The following is a 20448-nucleotide window of genomic DNA, read 5'->3' on the forward strand; positions in this document are numbered from 1 at the left end:
ATCACATTTTGTTTATCTCTTCATGTGTCAGTAGATACTTGCGTTGTTTCCACCTCATGGCTATAATGCTGCTAATGAACATTGGTATACAAGTATCTGTTTGAGTCCCTGCTTTCAGTTCTTTATACCCAGAGGCAAGATTTCTGCATCAAATGGTCTACAGGTTTTTGACAAATGCGCAAGATCATGTATTCACCCTTACAATATAAAGAATAGTTTCATTGCCTGAAAAATCTCATGCTTCAGCTATGCATTTCTTCCCGCCTTTGCCTCTGCTTAAACGTTAATATGTTCCTTGTGTAGAGATTTAAGTACTGTTTATATTCCTCTAATCTGCAACTTTTCAGGTAAAGATGAGTGGGATCCCTGAACTATTAGTTGAGTTAGTGAAATCAGTAATCAAGGGAGTCAGAAAGCAAGAAATTCTGCTAAATTATTTATAGTCCTTAGGCTTTCAGATTCTGAAAGTTACCTATGCAATAAATATACAGATAACAACTAAGAGCTATAGAACGCGTGGGTTTCAAATAGGGTGTTTTCTGGCTATATAGTTATGTATTCCATCTGTTTGTTCCACAAAGATTTATTAAGTACCTGCTGTATGCCCAGACCTGTGCTGGGTGCCTTCCATGGGAATTGAAGACTCCCTTGAAGCAAGTTAGAGATGATTTTAGGAGTTTCCACCTTTTTCACCATCAGGAACCCCTTTCATAGTTGTTTCCCAGGAGCCATGTGTTTTGAAAGATGTCTGTTACATGATTACACTTGTGCTAGGCTTTTTCAGTTCATTGAAAATAGCTTTTGCATTTCCATTGTAATTTTCAGGGAGTCCTAGTGGTCTAGGGATCTTGATAAAAGAACTGGTCAGTGTTTTTCATTCAGGGCCTGGCTCTTCAATTCTGCTGGTCTCTGTGACTGTCAGTGTACCCAGCCCTGTCATTACAGCTGTGCCAAGGTACTGTGTGTGGCTGTTTTCCAGACTTCCCTGCTCAGATTACCATTTCTCTATCTTCTCCAGTTGCTTGCTGACCTAGCCTTTCCACTACACTTCCTTTGTGCCAGTGACCATTTAATGTAAAAAACGTTGTACTAGGGTAGAACATGAAGAGGAGATAAGGCTCCCATCCTTCAGGAGGCTGTGTTCATTGAAGCAGTGGTCTCCACACCTTTTTGATTGTGCTCCCCCATCCAAAGGAGCATATGTCTCCCGATATTTTGTTTATTCATATTTGTGTATGTTCTGTATAATGTCAGTATATATATTATTAATGAAACTATTTTTTTCTTATTTTTTAGATAAAAGTTGTAATAGAAGTTTTGCATACATTGCCTTCTCTGATTTTGTATACACTCTGAGGTACATGCATCCTACTTTGAAAACCTGTGCTGGAATATCTAGCTTTAGTATTTTTTACTTAGCAAAATACCCAACTCCTGTATGTAACTGTAGCATGGATTCTACAGATAATGCTGAGGATTCTAACAGCTATAAGCAGACAGGTGGGTTTAATTAGGGAAAGTCATAGCATCTATTTCTGATTCACTGTGTTACTCAAGTATAAGAACTCAGTGTACATTTGGAATAGAAATAGCATATTGTAAAAAATTGAGATTTTTTTTTTAGGTCAGTCAGGTGCTAGCCACTCATCTCCCACAACCAATATTTTTTGAACGCCTTCCAAGTGTTCACGTTACTACGTTACCAGATTCTGACCGTTCACTGTACCAGGAGTCCGTCTGGTAACTGTAGTCCACATTTTCTGCTGCTTTTGCTAGATACTGTTTAAGCATTTTAGTCCCTTGTGGCTGCGCTATCAGAGAAATGTGAGTGGTTGTGACCTTAATACAGAGCCAGATAAAATCCCTGAACGGCAGTCTACTGAAGGTACCTTAATGGTACAAACTTTTAAATGAATCATTAATAATATACTCTGTACACGTTTACTATTTGGGGTCTGGAGAGCAGATGGACAGAAGGAGATGTAAGAATAGCCTAAGTTGCATTTAGTATTTCCACAGTTCCAAAGCTTAGATATAAATGAAAGATGAGCATTTCTGCTTAATTTATCTGGCTGGATTCCTGTGCCTAATGGCTGCATATATACCATAAACACTGTGAAGAAGCAACCATGGAAACACTTGTTTTCTTGTTGGGCTAAATTTACTCTGGGTTGAATATTAACACAGTGCCTGGCAGTACTTTAAAAGCAAAAATAGCTTAAGCGTGACTCACTCTGAGTCATTTACTGCTAGTGCTGCTATACTGCCTGGAGCTTGACATTGAACAAGTTGGCAGCCTGTATTGCTACATTTTTTCTAGGAACTCTGAACACATTTCATTCTTGTGAATTCGCTTGTGCAACGATATTAAATAGAGTAATATGTTTATTTTGTTTCAAAGTCAAATGAATTTGAAAATGGTGAAACTGAAGTATTTTTCTTGGGCTTTCTGGAAAAGCTAGATTCTCAGAATTCTCCTGTGGTTAAAAGACTTAATTTTATAAAGAATTAATAAAATGTCATGGAGGTTTTGTTTTAGAAGCTTGGGCTTTTCTGATCGAAAACATCATTCTGCCTGAAAATCATTGTAAAAATGAGCCTGGTAGTACTGTCAAGTAGTCTTCTGAAATTACCTGACGAGATGGATCGTGCCCTTCAGAAGACTTTTTCTTTTTCTTTCTTCTTCTTCTTCTTGTTAATACGATGAAACATTCAACACAGCCTGCCTTGTAGTTAAGTTGGGTGTATGACTTATAAACTTGTCTCTTGTTATTAAAGGTTATATACTGGGAAGCTCGTTGGTTTTGAAAGGCAGACTAAACCCATCCCTGGGATTTCTATTGGCCCTTTAAATGTATTACATACCTTCCCCTGAGTAACCGTGTGGCTGAGGAGGGAGTGAGTAGCTTGTTGGCTGACTGTAGGAAAACCTCTGAAGGTCCAGTTGATCTCATCTGGGCTGGGGTCAGGAATGGCTGAGAATCTAAAACTATACTTAGGAGGATGGTTTCCCCTTGATGTCGCAACCTTTACTTTAAAATGTTTTCGTGTTTAGTTTTCGGAGTTGACTAACAATATAATTTCAATTGAGGCTTAGTTTCAGCTCTTTTATTATAAACTATAGGAAACATGAATTCTTTTTCTATTTAAAGGCACTATCATTTTGCCTGAGGATTTCAATGATTTGTATAGAAAGAGTTTTCCTGTGACAGCCTAAAACTAAAATGAGTCTAACCTAATGCTTGATACTCTTTTGAAATTGTGTTACCATAAAGTTCTTACATTAGAAGATGTAACCCTGGCAGGGAATTTCAACATAGTTGCATAAATTGTGTTTCATATTACAACTTGTTCTCTGCTTGACTTCATTGAAATTAATAAAAGGACTCTTTCAGAAGGATCTGGTGAGTTAGCATCATTATTTAAAAAAAAAAAAGTAAAGAACTTACTCATAATGTATCCTGTGTTGCTAAGTTTTCAAAGTTAGCTATCTCAGCCACACCCAAAAGCCCTTTCAGAAGAATGAAATCTACTTATTCATTTGTGCTGGCTTAGAATTTTCTTCCCAATGAAGGAAAAAGTAAAAGAACTGAGATCGATATGAATTTTCCCTGAGATGATGATTTCATGAAAAACTAACCTTTGGAAACTGAGTTGCTGCCAAGTCTTGAATGTACTGTGCAGTTCCTTATTCTGTGGTTGAAGAGCTCCTTTAAAGCAGGAGTCTCTGACTTGGGCCCTGTGGGTGCTAAAAATATCCCCAAGATGCTTTTTGTATCCCAAAGGGGTACCCTTGCCCTGCCCTGTGTCTAGAGGAGAGAACGCCAGTCCCTGCTGAAGCACTCGCCTGTGTCCTGGTCACACAGACCCTCTGCTGCTGCATTTTGGAGGCATATAAATGGGCTATTTGTATGGCTTGAAAATTAACTCAACAAGATTTAGTTAGCCAACCCTTTTCAGATTGTAAACTGAGTCTCAGCATGGCTCAGTAGCCACTCTGTTATTACTGTAGTTATGTAGATGTGTCTTGTCCTTAGAAATGTGTTAGGAGAACTAAAGCCTTCACGCAGGGCCTAGCGTAAAGTAAGCATTCAATAAAAGCTCACTAAGTCTGAATTTATTTATATGACAAATATTACAACCGCTCATCTTATTTGGTCTGCAAAGCTTTGTTCTTTTCCTTTCATTCACTTCTATACCCGAACATTTATTGAGCTCTTGTTATATGCGAGAAACTGAGATATTTCAGACAAAAAATTAATAAGCCATGAGGCCGGCCCTGTAGCATAGTGGTTAAGTTCACATGCTCCGCTTCTGCAGCCCAGGGTTCTTGGGTTCAGATCCCGGGCGCCAACCTACACACCACTCATCAAGCCATGCTGTGGCTGCATCCCACAGAGAAAATAGAGGAAGATTGGCACAGATGTTAGTTCAGGGACAATCTTCTTCAAACAAAAAGGGGAAGATTGGCAATAGATGTTAGCTCAGGGCCAATCTTTCTCACCAAAAAAAAAAAATAGTAATTAATAATCCTTCAAGAAGTTCATTCTTAACTTGGAGAGGCAGATGTGCAAAGTTAAATACAGTCATCATACTCTTTTAAAAAGTCTAGTTACAAGGATGCATGACATTGCAGTAGTAATATTTTCTTTTTGACCAATAACAATTATTGGCTTTCTTTTGAACACTTACTGTGTACCACCTCTATTCATGGTGCTGTGAGGTAGGTGCTGGAATCATCTCCATTTTGCAGAGGAGGATATTGAGGTGCATAGTTATTGAGCAATTCGCCCAACTTGATATCCATGATTCAGACCCAGGAAATCTGGCTAAAGAGTCCATGCCCTTCACTATTATGTAAACTGCCTCCTGTGGACTGACTTTGTTGAGGAAAAAGAAAGCACTCTTAGAAGTAAGAGGAAGTGGGAAGTCAATACACCAGTGATAATGTGATCTTTTTTGTGGGACATTAGATTTTTAAAAAAATGAGTGCTTATTTTGGAGTACTTTTGCTAAATTCTGTGTTGCTAAAACAAAGTGGCCTCAGAAGTGGGCTGATTCTGAGAGTGATGTACCACGTGTCCAGCATATCTTTCTTAGGCTACATGTGCTAATCCCTACCATGGGCTGAGGCTGAGAACTTAATGTTCTTACACATTACCTCAGAGATGAAAATCAGCTCTTAAACCAGCGTTGGTTTCTGCCGTTCACCGCGCACACTGGGCAGTGCCTGGAAGCAACTGAGTCAACAGGAAAGCCTGCCTTCGGTGGGAGGCACTGCTGCTTTCATTTTGTGGCTCTTTTAAGCTCTCTAACAACCTCTTTCTGTCCTTTTGACTCCATTCACTCAAACCCAACAATTCTTTTTTATAGCCAACACTGCTAAACAGTACTGAGAGCCTGCAGCTCTTGTTTCTTGGCTTTGTCCAAGCTCCTGAGAGCAGCAGAGCAGTGGAAGCAGAGAAAACTATCAGCTCGCCCTGTTCCCACATCCTCTAGGTTGCCAGCCCCACTGCACCCTCCGCCCTCTTCAAGCAGGGGCTGAAGGTACAGCAAGCAAATATGCATCTCCAGGGAGGACCCCAAGAGTTCATTTGTTTCGTGTTGTGCTTCGGATACATTTGTTTCTATTTAGTAGAGTACTCCCTGTCTCTTTCTTGGTGTATTTTACAAGAAAGTGTTTTCTCAGGGCCAGCCCCATGGCCGAGTGGTGAAGTTCACAGCCCAGGATTTCATCGCTTCGTATTCTAGACGCAAACCTACTCACCACTCATCAAGCCGTGCCGTGGCGGCGTGCTACATAGAAGAATTGGAATGACTTGCAACTAGGATATACAACTATGTACTGGGGCTTCGGGGAAAGAAAAAAAAAAGAGGAAGATTGGGGACAGATGTTAGCTCAGGGCCAATCTTCCTCACAAAAAAAATACCTTAAAAAGAAAAGATGTTTTCTCTTAACATGGGAGCAAATTATACTTATTCGCTGAACAAAGTTATCTGCAAAGTCATTTTAGTTTTCATTTCAGGCAGCACAGCTTTTGGCAATTGTAGACAAATTATCATACTGTTTGGGGAGGTATAAAATAGCACACTTTAACTAGAGAATGAATGCATTTCCAGGTACAATATTAGTGTTTTATTATTTTTCAAGTAATGATTTCCAAAACATGAATTTTTAATAGACTTGTTACAGTTTAATCAAAGTGTATCATTGAGTCTCCAGAGTTCCCTTCACTTAGCACCCACATGTGTAACACTTAACAAGAATTTACACTTTTGATTCAATACAACCTTGTATTTATTTATAGAAAAGACTGCATACAATTTCCTTCAAGAAAACTAGAATCAAGCGTTTTATCTTTAGCTTTTTCTTGGCACATTAAACTGACATATTGGGCATCAAGATGATGCACTATGGAAATAAATGCATTCCTACCCTGAGGGTATTTTGACTTCTTTGTGGCCTAGTCTTTGTGTAGACTTTTTAAAAAACATGTCCAATCCTGACATTTTAAAATATTTTATAAATTCACCAGAAAAGGACGGTGACCATACAGTTATCAGATGGTAAATTCTAATCATGGGACATTCGCGTGGCTTGTTTGTAATTGAAGACAGTGCATCCTTTGTAATTGAAGATAGTGCAGTTGAGGACATGGGATGGCCAGGAACAGAAAAAGTAGAGAGGTGAACAGCTGCTCTCTCTGTGCTGTGCCCCCTCACATCTGTAGCCGGCATCAGTTCTAGATCTCATCCTTGATGCTCGGGGCCTTAGGGGCCTGGGAAGCCCATTTGAGCATTGTAGGCCATTCTTTCTACATGAGTGTTTTCCTTTCCCGACTTCTAGAGGAAGGAATACTGCTTGTCCGAGTGAGAATGATTCTTGAGAATGAAAATGTGGTTTTGGAAATGAAGAGTTGGAGTCGGGGGTAGAAAAGAGAGAGAGGCAGGGGAATAAGCAGGAATGGGGGAGACAATTTGGGGAGGAGGAGATGACTTTCCCTCTGCCCTGTACTCCTCCCTGTTTGACCATCTGGTTATTTCTGCTTTCTCCCTTAGCTTCCTCTTTCCTCTGCTCCTTTGATGCCTCTGCCCTCCAAAAGTTGTTCTCTCCTCCCCCCTCTCATCTTTCTGTGTCCTTTCCAACCTCCCACTCCCCATCAACTTCCTTTAGTGTCTCCATCCCATTTTGCAGAGGGGTCTACCAGTGAGTGCCACATTCACAACCATGGCTGGCATAGTCTGAAATACCTGCGGTCACTTGAGGTCTGTTTTAGGATCAACCTTTACTACCCAACAAGCTTAGCCTGACTTTTCAAGTTCCCTTCATGTCAGAATGACCCCTTGCACTCATCCTCACCCATCTTCCAATTGGGTGATCAGCATGCAGATCCATGAGATGTGAGACGAGAGAGGCCCTGCCGTGTCCTAGACCCCATGGTAGAAGGTTCATGAATGGCGTCCACATCGGTTCTGCAGCTAACTGTGAGACAGTGGGCCATTTCCTCTGAGTTGTGGATGGGGTAACCGGCTCAGAGAATGCAAGTCACCCAGCTGACAAGTGGCTCGACTGGAATGCCAGCCCAGTCTTTCCCCTCCAGAGCTGGACCTTAGCTGTCTACTGAGTAACTGGTCAAATGCTTGCTTACTCTGCTTTCTGTTTAGAATTAAGAAAAACTTTTATTAATGTCTTTTTCTAAACTATGGCATCAACTCTCAGTTTTTAATGATGTATACATGAATATATTGTGATTAATACTAAAAATTAGAAAGTTTGTTACTGGGCTAATAAAACTCTTTAGTATTTGCAAATCCATTTAGGCTTTAATTAGGATTTCTTTATAATCAATCTTTTTTTAATTACTTTGCTAACTATATAATTGGGTATATTGTAGAAAATTCAGATGACATAAAGGACAAATAAATAAAAATCACCTGTAATCCCACCACTCAGATAACCACGTATTAACATCTTCTGTATTTCCTTAGTCTTTTTTCCTATAAAATATGTACTGACAAAATTGTGATCAGCTGTGTATCTTGATTATTCACTCAGTATAGTGTGATAAGTATTTGAAAACATGATTTCAAAATGCCTAATATTCCATTTTATGTGATTTCCTTTTTGAGTCATTACCCTTTATTAATATTCACTCACTTGTAGTGTATCAGTGGATAACAACTGGTATTATCAATTTTTAAAGTCAATTTGGTAGTTTAAAAAAATATCTTACTCTCTGCACTGAGTCTGAAGTATCAAAAATGCACCATTTTTAAGTCATTTCTTTGTTATTTTTAATTTATATATTATAAAGATTAAACAATAGCATTTTCTAGGGAGCAGTTGTTTTCTAAAAATTACTTCAAAAGTTAGAACAAGTGATTGCTGTTTTCTTCTGGTAAAAATTTACTCCTTTTGAAAATGTTTTCATACATTTATTTATTCAATCAGCAGACATTTATTAAATCCCTTCCAGTACAAGGTGGTAATTGCTGAGACTAAAAAGAAGAAAAGCGTGCTTTCTGCCTTCAAGAAGCTTAGAATTCATGCAGGTAACATATATGTAAACATAATTTTATATTTAATATAAATACGATAGTAATATTGTGACACCAAGAAATAAATACTAAGTAAAGGCTCAAGCAGTCTGCAGGAGAACACAAAGGAAAGGTGGTTAACTCTGATCAGTGGAATAAAGGGAGGACTGCCTGGAAGAGTTGACATTTGAGCTGGGCCTGGAGGTATGGGTGGAATTTCACTTGGAGAAGGCAGTAAAGAGCATGTCACGCCGAGATTATGGTATAATCAGAACCACAGGGGGCCAAGAGTGCACGTCATATTTGAGGAAAGGGAATGTTCCAGAGGGGTTGATGTGTAATGTTCAGGATTGTGGGGCAGGTGTCATGGGAGGACAGTAGTAGCAGGTGAACCTAGAACAAGAAGGGTCAAACAATTGGCGATCAATTAGTTTGTGCCTGTCCCGTTTGATTTACATAACAGTTTTGTGAACTATTAATCTCACCCTCAAAGATGGAAACGAAAGCTCAGAAGGCCTAAGTGATTTCCCACAAGGTCGCAAAGCTTTAAGAAGCAGGACCAAAATTCAGACCTAGGCCTGAAGTTCATGCTTTTTTCCCCACAACTTCTCTAGAGAGATAAAAGTACAGAAAGTCCTGGAAACTATGTTAAGGTGTTTATAGGCATTGGTGTTTTTTTGATGGGGGGTATTATCTGACTAGTGAAGACACTTCTAGTGGCAGGGTGAAAGATGAGGTAGAAAAAGATATTGTAAGACTACTGCAGAAATCTGAGCAAAATGTGGAGAATCTGAACTATTGCCGTGGCAGTAGAAATGGACATGAAAAGAGATGTGTGAGAGACTTTGAGAGAGAATTTAAGCACTCAGTAGGCTGCTGGTCTAAAGGCAGTGAGGAGGCCTAGATTAGGTTAGTAGTCTCGGCTTTCTTTTTAATCACTCAGCCTTAATAGTTAAATACTTTTGAGCATGTGTCCATTAGAAAAGTTTTAATATTTTAACCCCCCTTCCAATGGATTTTCTTATGCATCCTCATTTTAGAGATCACTGGAATTAATTAAGAAGGGATATTTGGGGAGGTTGGTAGAAGGAAAGGGTAGAAGCAAATTAGAGTTTGATTTTAGACGTACTGAGTTCGAGATTCCTAAAGGAGTGCAATCATTTGAAGATGCTTCATACAAAGCTGGAAGTGAGTATTAAAGATTTGAGGAAGTGAAATAATGACAAGCTTATTATATTCTAGGTGAAATTCAGCTTTATCCTCAAAATAGAGTCCAGTATATTTTTCCTCCCAGTTCTACTTTCTGTGTAAGAATAATTATGGATAAAAAGTCAGGAGTCTATTTTATATGATTTTTAGCTACATATCTGGAGTTGATGTTTTAGTGTTTTATTATTTGATTCTCAACTAAATATTCATAGATTCTTGAAAATGTTATCCTTGGTGGTCTAATTACAGAGTGAGTACTCTTAAAGTAGATCTTTTGTGTAGTCTAAAACATGGAGATCTTCTTGAAGACTTGTGGATTATAGTTCATTGACCTTTTCAGACTTCTTTAGAATATTTGAAGCTATCAAGCCTAAACGTGTCTTCCAAACAAAGGGATTCATCCAAAGATCAGAGTGTCTTTATAAATGGCTTATGCTTTTCAGTAACTTTCTCAAAAGTTTAATTCTCAATTTCCTTCTGGCCAGTCCTTCATCACTAAGTTAATAGGTATAAAGCCTAGCCTAGAATATTTTCAATTTACTAAGACCCTACAATTATATGATTAAAGAAACAAAAGCTGGTTGGTGTTTTTGGGTTGGTTCAGTCTGGTTTGATTTTATTTTAATTAAGAATACTAGTTTTTCAACCTTCAGTAAACAAAATCTTTTATCATTGATACTCATATCATGTTTCCCTTTGGGGAAGTAGAGATGAGAAACAGCTGTGGTTTCTCCAAATCTCATGAAGTCCAATTAACTTTCTTCCTTTTGTCTATTTTCTGTTCAGTGTCCAATGAATAGGAGTACAATTGTAAAACTGGTCACATGCTGATGTGGGAAAGCTCCTTTTCTTTTTTATTGCTTAATGGATAAAAGGTATAAAGAACTTACTAGATCAAGTTCACAAAAAGAGTCTTTGGTGCAATTGGGCAAAACAGATTCTCCAAACTAGTACCTAAAAATGGGAACATTCCTGTTGGAGGAAATGGCAAAGCAAAATCAAGTTGATGGGTCTCCCTGGTCTTGCCCCTGTCTTTCTCAGGCAGCAGGGGGCAGCAGCATGAGCTATCAGTACTCCTGGAGTGGTCAGCTTTTGCTAGCTCTTCCCTTCACTGAGCTCTCTACATAGCAGGACAACTGACCTGAACAGACAGCGAATTGTTAGACTGAGAGAGAGGATTAAGGCATTGAACAAAATCACAATATTGATTGGTAGTTGATAAGAATTACAGTATCTGATATTAAATCTCTCACGTATTATTCTGTTCTCTTGCTTTTTAAGTTTTTATTCTAGAGACATTTTGAGAGAACACATATTTAGGACTGTTAGTCCCAGAATAAACCTTATAGTCTCAGAGTGTTTATAGTTGTTTTACAGGTAGTAGCAGGCTGATCCAGTATAAAGGAAGTGCTGTGCCACATAGTGAGGATTTAGTAAATGTGAATGAATGCTGACATCCCTTCAAGACGACAGCTTGTTTCCATAGCTTATCAGTGAGTTCACAGTCTATCACTCCTTTGCATTTGGCCAGCATAAAGCAGCACAGTAATTGCAAGAGCAAAGTGATTAAAGCATCTTAAGCCCTTTGTTCTAGTTCTGCCACTTTCATATTGATAAGTGCTCAGAGACCAACCTCTTTAAAGCCTTTCTAACTCCTGGAACGGAATTTTTGTTTCCTTTTGCATTCCACAGAACTCTGATCATACTCATCATAGCACTTTCGCACGCTGCAGGTGGCAACCCGGCAGTGAATAATGAAATCATTGTGAAAGGTTGTGACCAGCATTTTATTTAAAAAGAAAAGATGCTGAATAGGGTAGACTATAAAATACCACATGCATCACGCATGGGAAGAATGTTGTTTCGTGCAACTTTTGATCCACTTAAACATGTATTTGTATATACCGTACTGGGTTGGAATGTAAAAGGTATTTGTTACCACAGGTCATAGTAAGAAGATTTTTAAAAAACACTTCATTGTAGCACAAATCACATCAACATATGATTATCAGTTTATAAATATGTCCTTTCTAACTAGACTGTGCACCTCTCGAAAGAAGGAATCACATTTTCTTTGTCTCTTAATTCCTAATACCTAGGACAGATCTGCCTGACACATAGTAGGTGTTCAGTAAACGTTTGTGGAATGAATGAATGAATGAAAGATATGAAAGTCACAACTTCTCTGAGCCTCATATTTTTCATAAATTAGAATTTATTTCATAAATTAGAATATACAGAATTCTACTATAATTTATAGATATAAATTCTCTCTCATACTGTGTTATGTGCAATAACACAGTATCTCACAGTGTTACTGTGAAGATCAGTTGATATAACGGATGTGAAGTGCTTTGTGTAAGCGCTATGCACGTGATGAGGATTATTTTTAAAACTTCTCATTATGGAATGTTTCAACATACAAAGTAGGCACAGTGGAAGATGAATTTCTGTGTACTCATCCCCACCATCAACAAACAGTCAGCAACTCACAGCTGATTCTGTTGCATCAACATCCTCTCCCACCTCCCTCTTCCCATATTACTATAAAGCAAAGATTGTTTTTGCTCCTTTTCCTTCTCCTCCTTTATTTCCCCCCTCTCCTCCTTCTCTTCCTTTTTTTACCTTTCCAAATACGTAGAAATATTCTTAAAATTCTTTAAAAATGCAATCATTAGTGCCAAGAAATATAAGTTAGTAGTTTAGACTAAAGTTCTGTTGTATTGTTGTGTGAATGACTTATTCTCTGACATAACATATTTTATTTCTCAAGATTTTCATATGATGGTGACCAACTACATTGCAAAACAGTGGTCACCTTCCAGAGTTGTAACTAGTTCTGGAGGCTTAGTTACACAATTGCCAACTCCGTCATCTTCTACGGGGATGTGACCTTATAGACGAGTAAAGAGTGAAGCATGACAGATGATTTTTGAATTTTTGTTTTTTATCATGTAATAGCCCTCAAGCTTTTGACCTCTTGCTAGGCAGCGTAGACTTTTGGAATACTGTACAGCTATAATAAACTCTGCTTTAAGACTATAGCCCAGGGTTGTAACATGTAACTCAGAAATCAGAATCCACTTTAATTTATGCATTCTTGAAATATTTTTCCAGAATAAAATGAATATAAATGCCCATTTATTTAAAAATATTTCAAGCCTTACGTGTACTAATACAAGGAGGTTGCCCCATTCCCAAGTTGGGAGAGTTGTAGCAGAGAGATGGAGGAGGTGAAACTCATATGATAAGAGTGTCATGATTCCAAAAATGTTGTGGATCACAGATCTAGGTCGATTTCTAGATGTCAAGGACATCAAGATTCCACCAGTCTACCCTGCTGGAAACCTAGAAATCTTCATCTTTTCCCCTTTCATTTCCTACACCCCAAAAATAGATCTTATTGATTATTTAGAAAAGTCTCTTGGCTTTGTCTTTTCTCTTCCCATGACCAGAGTATCAGTCCTGATCTTTATCAGCACACATCTGGACTGTAATATCAGTTAAGGAGAAGTGCACTAATATGTTTTGACCATGCCCTTTTATATACATTTAATCCGTACAACAATCTTGGACAGGTATGCGCATTTTTCAGATTGTGAACACTGGGCAAGCTCTTTCTATTATATTGCTAAGAAATCTCCTTACTTTGAGTCTTTCTTCCCCTGTAATGCATTCTGTACAAGATTACCGTCATAATCTCCCTAAAATGCAACTTTTAATATAACTTAGTTAATAAAACCTATAATTACTGATCTAGCTCTTTACAAATTAGCAAAGATTCTTCACATTAGATCTCATTCTGCACAAACTACTCAATGAGGTTAATATCATCTCATATTATTACCTTGTAAAGTGACCTATAATGACTTCTATTTTCCATCAGACCAATGATAAGCCCTTAATGTTGATGACATCCCACGTTATATGCTGTGGCTCTAATATGTCCATTTAATCATCTCTCTCAGTGTCAGCTGCAGTTAGCTTTAGCCAGGTGAACTTTCTCCTTAGGTACCATTCTCCTTTCTTTCCTAATGTTTGCTCAAAACACAACTCTTGTCCTCCTCACCCAACTCTGTCCTCTTTCAACACTACCAATCCTACATGGTCCAAAGGTAGAAAAGGTCCTACCTTTTTGAAGAAGCCTTTCCCAGTAATTTCTGTCTTCCCATCTATTTTTTCTTCTTGATTTTTTTTGATCATATATGTTTGCCCTTGCATGCAATTAAAATATTTTTTCCTAATTTTAAAATGCTTCACGTAAAAATATTATATGGGATATTTGAAAGTGAGAAGATAGCTCCTCTAGCCTCACAGTCTCAGTCTGTAGAAGTAACCACTGTTACGTGTCTTTACGGTCATCCTCTGCATAAGCAGGGATACGCATGGCATGTATACACACACCTCTGCTTACACACATAGGAGGTGTAGATATAGACATAGTACCTATACGTACACCGTTCTGTTACTTTCTCTTTTTACTTGACAGTGTATCTTGGAAATCTTTCTATGCCATTGAATATAAGTGATTGCATTTAAACATATCTCTTTTCCCTCACATTGTTTCAAGTCAAATTGTTTTATGCATATAGAACTTATCTTCCTTCAAAAAAATAGAATGGGAACTCCTCAAGGGCAAGAATAATTACATATTCATTCTCTATTACATTCCTTTATTCTTTCGCATTTATTGCGTATTTCACCATTTGTGCTGTGGGAAATTGAAGATGTTTGCTGCTCATAAACCCTAAGAAGTTAGGATCTAGTAGGCGAGCATCCACTTTCTACATGTCACTGTAACGCAGGGAAGAAATGGAGAAGTGACACAGATTCTCTTCTTGGAAACGTGGCCAAATAGGTTATTTGAACAATCCTCTTGCTGAAAATAATTCGAACAGTTGAGTGTGTGTAAGAAAACATCCTCAGAGCAGCAAAGGGCAAAAAAGATAAGGAATTAAAGGCCAAAATCTAGGAGAAGTGAGACCTCAGAGAGGTTTAGAGAACTGAAGCTACTTTTGCCCCCAGAGCATTTGCTAAACCAGGCAAATTTGAACTTTCCCTGCCTCATCGATGGTAAAACTCTGCAGAAGGTCAGGAAAGGATTAACATAAAATTCTGAATAATGATTTGGGGGGGTGGGTTCAAGGAGTTTCTGGGGTACTCAATTTTCTATTTATTAACCTAGTGGTAGCTATACAGAGTGATTTATTTTCTAAGCTGAGCTTATTTATTTTGTACACTTTTCTATTTACATGGTAAAATTTACAACAAAGAACTAAATGTAAAAGAACGAGTTATAAGGCAGTTTGTATAGTGTGATCCCACGTGTGTGTGTTACATAAATGCATGTGTGCATGTGTATTACATAAATGGATGTGTGCATGTGTGTGTTACATAAATGGATGTGTGCATGTGTGTTACATAAATGGATGTGTGCATGTGTGTGTTACATAAATGGATTGTGCATATGTGTGTTACATAAATGCGCGTGTGCATGTGTGTTACATAAATGCACGTGTGCATTACATAAATGCACGTGTGCATGTGTGTGGTACATAAATGGATGTGTGCATGTGTGTGTGTTACATAAATGGGGTGTCAAATAAATTTGATGTGATAAATACAGAAATTTATGTTTACATACATTTATAAATATGTATGTGTTGGTGATGCAAAAGTTTATGTGTGTTTGTTTCATATACATAGAAAAAGGTCTGGAAGTGGATTCACTAAACTCCTGAGGGCAACCGTAGGAGAGAGAACAGGGATGGGAAAGGAGCAAGGGAGGAAATTATACTTTGTGCTTCATACTGTAGTTAAATTTTTTAAATAATCGTCATCATTGTTGTTTAGTATTTTTTAAAAAACAGGTTTTAAAAAAGATATGGCTTCTGTCTCAGCCCATGGATATAAAAGCACCAACTCCATCATGCTCCATACCACTTGGCACAATACCTTTTTTAAAAAAAGTGTCTTGGTCCTTTGCTGGACTGTAAGCTCTTAAAAGGAACAAGACTGTGTAATGTTTTTCTTTAGATCTCTTGTACCTAGTAAATCTTGATACATAGTACACAGTCTGTAAATACTAGTGTACGTACCTTAATGTATGTACCTTAATGAGTAAATGTACCTTAAGAACAGAGGGCTATAGGCATCCAGTAGATATAACATTTCCTTAGAGGCTCTTGTTATACTTTTGAATATTATTTTGGACCTGGCACAGCAGTGGGCATAAAGTTGGCATAATGACTACAAGTTGATTTGAATTTAACCTACACTTTGTGGAATCTGTAGGCAAATGTGGAGTCCGCCATGTGGTGTCCCTCTTGATCCTGACAACAGGGAAATGAAAATACTCTTTGAAAATTAAACTAAGAAATGAACAGCTAATAGATTAAAGCCAAGAGAGGCAACAAGATTTTAAGAGACATAAAGATTCCTTGGGCAGTGAGATTTGACTATAACCTAATTGAGGATATTGACATCTTAAAAACACACATATAACCTCCATCAGAAGAGCATTTTCTCTGTCTCTAAAACAGAGAAAAAGAAAAGCTATTACTGTAATTGTTATGACACCTAACAAAGCACTGCCTGACCAATAGCACCTGCCAGGTTGAGGAAAGCATCCAGCTTGCCTGGAAGAAGGAAAACCCTGTTTTCGAGAGCTGCAGAGCCTCATGCCATTTTGCACTGGAATCCTGCGTGATTAACTCCACTTGCTCTGCTTCCACGCACACCACGCTTCCCTCTGGTAATTTGCCTTCCCAGGGAGACAGTTCACTATCAGGGTGATACAGACGTTCAATATGCCTGACCCTTCTGCTGTTCATTATAAATAATAAAGTCGCCTTTTTCTTTTTTTCATACATTACTGTCTTGTGAGTTTTGTTAGCGTGAGTCTGCTTTCTGGGTCCAGTCAATGAGATTGGTATCAGAGTCTGCAAGGCTCATCAAGGTAAATGCTACCTTGTGGGCATCTGTTGGAGCGGACTGCTGGATTCCCAGGTGATGCCCATCCGTATGGTCATGCTCCATGTTTCCTTTCCATTCCACACTTCACCAGAATAATTTTTCCAGAAGTAATATGTTAGGAACATCTTAATAACATGCACATTTCAGTTAGAGAGTACCAAATAATATTACCTCAGTGACTGTAGACCCTTTTCTTCTGGGTGAGTACTATTTGTTTGGTTTTGCACATTTCACACCATATGGGTGAATGGAACATATATTGTAGATGCCACATCGTGAGGACCTCCGACAACTCATTTCCAGTTCTGGCTTCACAGCCTCTTCTGGCTTCACTTCTGGCTCTCATCTCATTGTCAACATCAGTCTGGCATCATACTCAAGTCACTTCCTAACCTGGGTCTCTCTTGCAGCAGTGAAACCTAAAGAAGATGGAGGACACAATGAGTTGGACAAGATTAAGGATAAGGATGGAAGTAGAGCAGGCAATGAACGAGGTTATAGAATTTTTTTCTTCCATTCTCGTCTTTCTCTCTTTCCTCAAAACAGTCCCCGTAGCATGTAAAAGGCTTTCAAGTCCCATACACTGCTACGGGAAAAATAAAGCACAAGTTCTCAGTGACATACTCTGCTTGTCTGTGAGTATAATGGAACTTAAACCAGATTTCAATAAATCGTTAACAGCAATTTCTTGCCAAAAAGGATATCAGAGTAAATAACAAGGCAAAACCCATTACAACTTTTAAGTGAATCCTGGAATTTTGCTTTTTAATTGACTGTTGGCATCAAATAAGTACACTTTTAGGTGGGACTTTATTAAAAAGCAATTTTTCCCTTTTCTCTCCTATTCCTCCCCTTTCACCCCAACTTCCAGACAAAATAACTGATCACTAAATTGCACCGTAAATCTATCAGGAATTTGCCCAGAGCAATCCTCAGTTGTTGCTATGATTTAAAATAACTTATCTTTAATTAGTAGATTAAGACTTCACAAAAATTTCAGATAGGATAGGTAAATAGAAAATCTTGAAAAGACTTATTTTTTACAAACTTGGTTCTTAAAAACTGTCATTTTAACAGTCAGAGAGTTATTCATTTGTACAAGTGGAGTTCTGCAGCAAAATATGACACTGTTGGATTATTAGTGCATATAATAAATTTGTGAGGCTCCTATCCCCATACGTCACTGCAGAGCTGTTCTTGTGTATTAATGTTAAGTGATACAGGCCTGAATTGCTATATGGGTAGTTATGGACCATTCCTGATTTAGATGCTGATTAACCAGTCACTGAATTCTTCAGGCTTTTTGATCATACTCACCATCCTCTGGTTTTCATTTTCTTTGGATGAAAGATGATGCTAATGAGGAGAGGGTCCATTTTTCATCCCCATGTGAGCAAGGTTTGTTCCACAGAGACGTCTTTGATGTAAGATCAGTAGCTACACTGTGGACTCTACGGTAATCGAGGTTAGGCTACGGAGCACCAAAGCACTCAAAATCAAGCCTATTGCCACTTCTGAAGTACTTATGCTACCTTCGTGGATTAGTAACAGCATCCTGTGATACAAAAGTTAGCATTTTCTAAAGCAAACCAGGCATTATAGTATGTTACGTACCGATACGAGAAATTCCCAAAGAGGAAAAAGAAAAATCACATTCCTTTCTTTCATTACGTGTTTAACTAACGGGCAGAGGATGAATATGGTCAACATGTATTTAAAAAACACCTAGAACTCTCAAAACTACCGATATTTTTCAGAACTTACATACATTTTCTCATTTTACCAAAGTGCATGATACATTGTCAAGATTCCTACAATTAGGGAAGTAGGTAAACTGTGCTCTAAATAAAGGCAAAGAAGTGAAATGAACAGAGAAAGATGGTCATTTGAGAAGTAATGATTATCCTCTACCTGTCCCTCCCTTCTTATAAGCCCAGACCACTGCCTTCTTTTTTCTTTTTCTCTTTCCTTCTCTTGAAGGCCAGAGTCTAGACAGGGATTCACTGGACAGAACTGGAAAGACAACTCAACTGGTGGAACAGAACGAACCTAAAGTTGGGCAGCATTAGAGCAAGCTGAAGTTTGTAATGTTCAAAACTGTATAGCTCTCTTCAGACATTGACGTCTTTTGTAATGAAGCCAACCTTTTGTGCACTGAACGCATAAGGACTCTCTATAAAATGGCAGAGTGGGCAGAACTTCCTTTTCTCTCTCTGTTCTGCCTTTCTGACTTCTTTTTCTGGCCTCATCTGTTTTTCTTTAGTCCTCCTGCAGCCCTCTATCTTCTCTGATTCTAGTCCCTTTTCAGGAAAAGTTTTATCATGACATCAATCCCTGTGTGTGTCTGTGTGTTGTGTGTATGTATCTACATTTTGGTTTTGTTAGTTTGTAATACACTTTAGAATATTCGTTTCTAACCAAACAAACTCCAACAGTAATATTTAAAAAATTTTTAGGATTATTGACTCTTTAGACAGTCTGAAAATTGCCTTCGAAAAATGTATGTATTTGTAAAATGTTGGGGCCAATTTCATGGTGTTTATGCACTCTTAGTACCTACTTGGAGATCCCAACTGGGTTCAGAATCCCTGACCCATGATAGGATTCCAAGGTTATCCACTTCCATGGTCACTCGTGATGTTTGAAAATATATTCATTCACCAGATACTCATGGAATGGCTACTCCATGCCAGGAACTGTGCAGGGCACTGAGATACAGTGAAAAGGACACTGGCCGGCCCATCGAAATTTACAACATGAGGAGACAGACACATAAACAGGCAATTACAATACAGAATAAATGCAATAGTAGAAGAAGTACAGGTTCTTTGGGGGAGCGCATAAAATGAGTGTTTTAATTCAGCTTTGGGCATCACCAATGATGCCTGAGTTGTTCTCCCAAGTAGAAAGAATGCTATGTACAAAATCAAGAGAGTTATAGACGTGTACATCATGTTAAGAAGTTTGGATTTGATTTTAAAGGGTCTTAAGTTGAGGGATGATAAGAACTGATCTGCAACTGAAAGAGATAACTGATTGTAGCTTTGAGAATAGGTTGGGGGAAGCAGGAATGGAGGCGAGTTATTTTAACTAAAATACTACCAGTGTAGATGAAAAGAAGAGGAGGAGTTGAAAGGATATGAATTGGAAACCCCAGAATTTAGTGATTGACTGAATTCATTCCTTCAACAAATATTTGTTGTGTTGCTATGTGTTAGACACTCTGTTAGATGTGGTGCTGAACTGAAGAGACACCAACTCTGTCCTCAAGCCTAGTGGTGATGCCTTCCAGGCTTCTGGAGTAGACAGCTCTTTGGATGATGGTGCTGTCTACCAGAGATGGAACAGGCAGGTGTCTCAGCCCAAAGGTCCCTGGGCAGGAGAAGTACTTCTTCAAGCTATACATGCCTCTCCTGAGATTTCTAGATGTCCTTGTAGTTGAAAATCACTGTGTCTAAATGAGAGATGTTACTGATGGGGGAATGTTGCTATATAAACAATATTCGGGGAGGAGCTTGGTAACCATTGATATAGACGACAATTGGAGCCAGAAAGTGGATGAAATTACCCAGGAAGAGTACGTAGAATGAGAGGAAAGGAGGGTTAAGGATTGGATCTGGCAAAGCCATGGAGGAAGACGAGGAACCTGAGGAGAAAGCCAGGAGTGTGTAAAGAATGGAGAGCACTTTCCAAGATGGAACCAGTGGAATGGAAAGGAAGATGAGC

The 20448-nt window shown here is 38.4% G+C and overlaps 1 protein-coding gene across 5 annotated transcripts in view; it reads left to right on the forward strand.

The window, feature by feature from the left end:
- The window catches only part of NSMCE2 (NSE2 (MMS21) homolog, SMC5-SMC6 complex SUMO ligase), a 226571-nt gene that overhangs the window by 100778 nt on the left and 105345 nt on the right, over positions 1-20448 (forward strand). For 3 of the 5 annotated variants that reach the window (XM_008527511.2, XM_070632040.1, XM_070632042.1), the window contains one exon: positions 17133-17216. The exons of the other annotated variants lie outside the window; for them this stretch is intronic. In XM_008527511.2, coding sequence (XP_008525733.1) covers positions 17133-17216 — 84 coding nt within the window. The remainder of the gene's footprint in view (positions 1-17132; positions 17217-20448) is intronic. 5 annotated transcript variants of the gene reach the window in all.

This window comes from Equus przewalskii, chromosome 8 (genome assembly GCF_037783145.1).
Source record: "Equus przewalskii isolate Varuska chromosome 8, EquPr2, whole genome shotgun sequence".
NCBI classification, from domain to species: domain Eukaryota; kingdom Metazoa; phylum Chordata; class Mammalia; order Perissodactyla; family Equidae; genus Equus; species Equus przewalskii.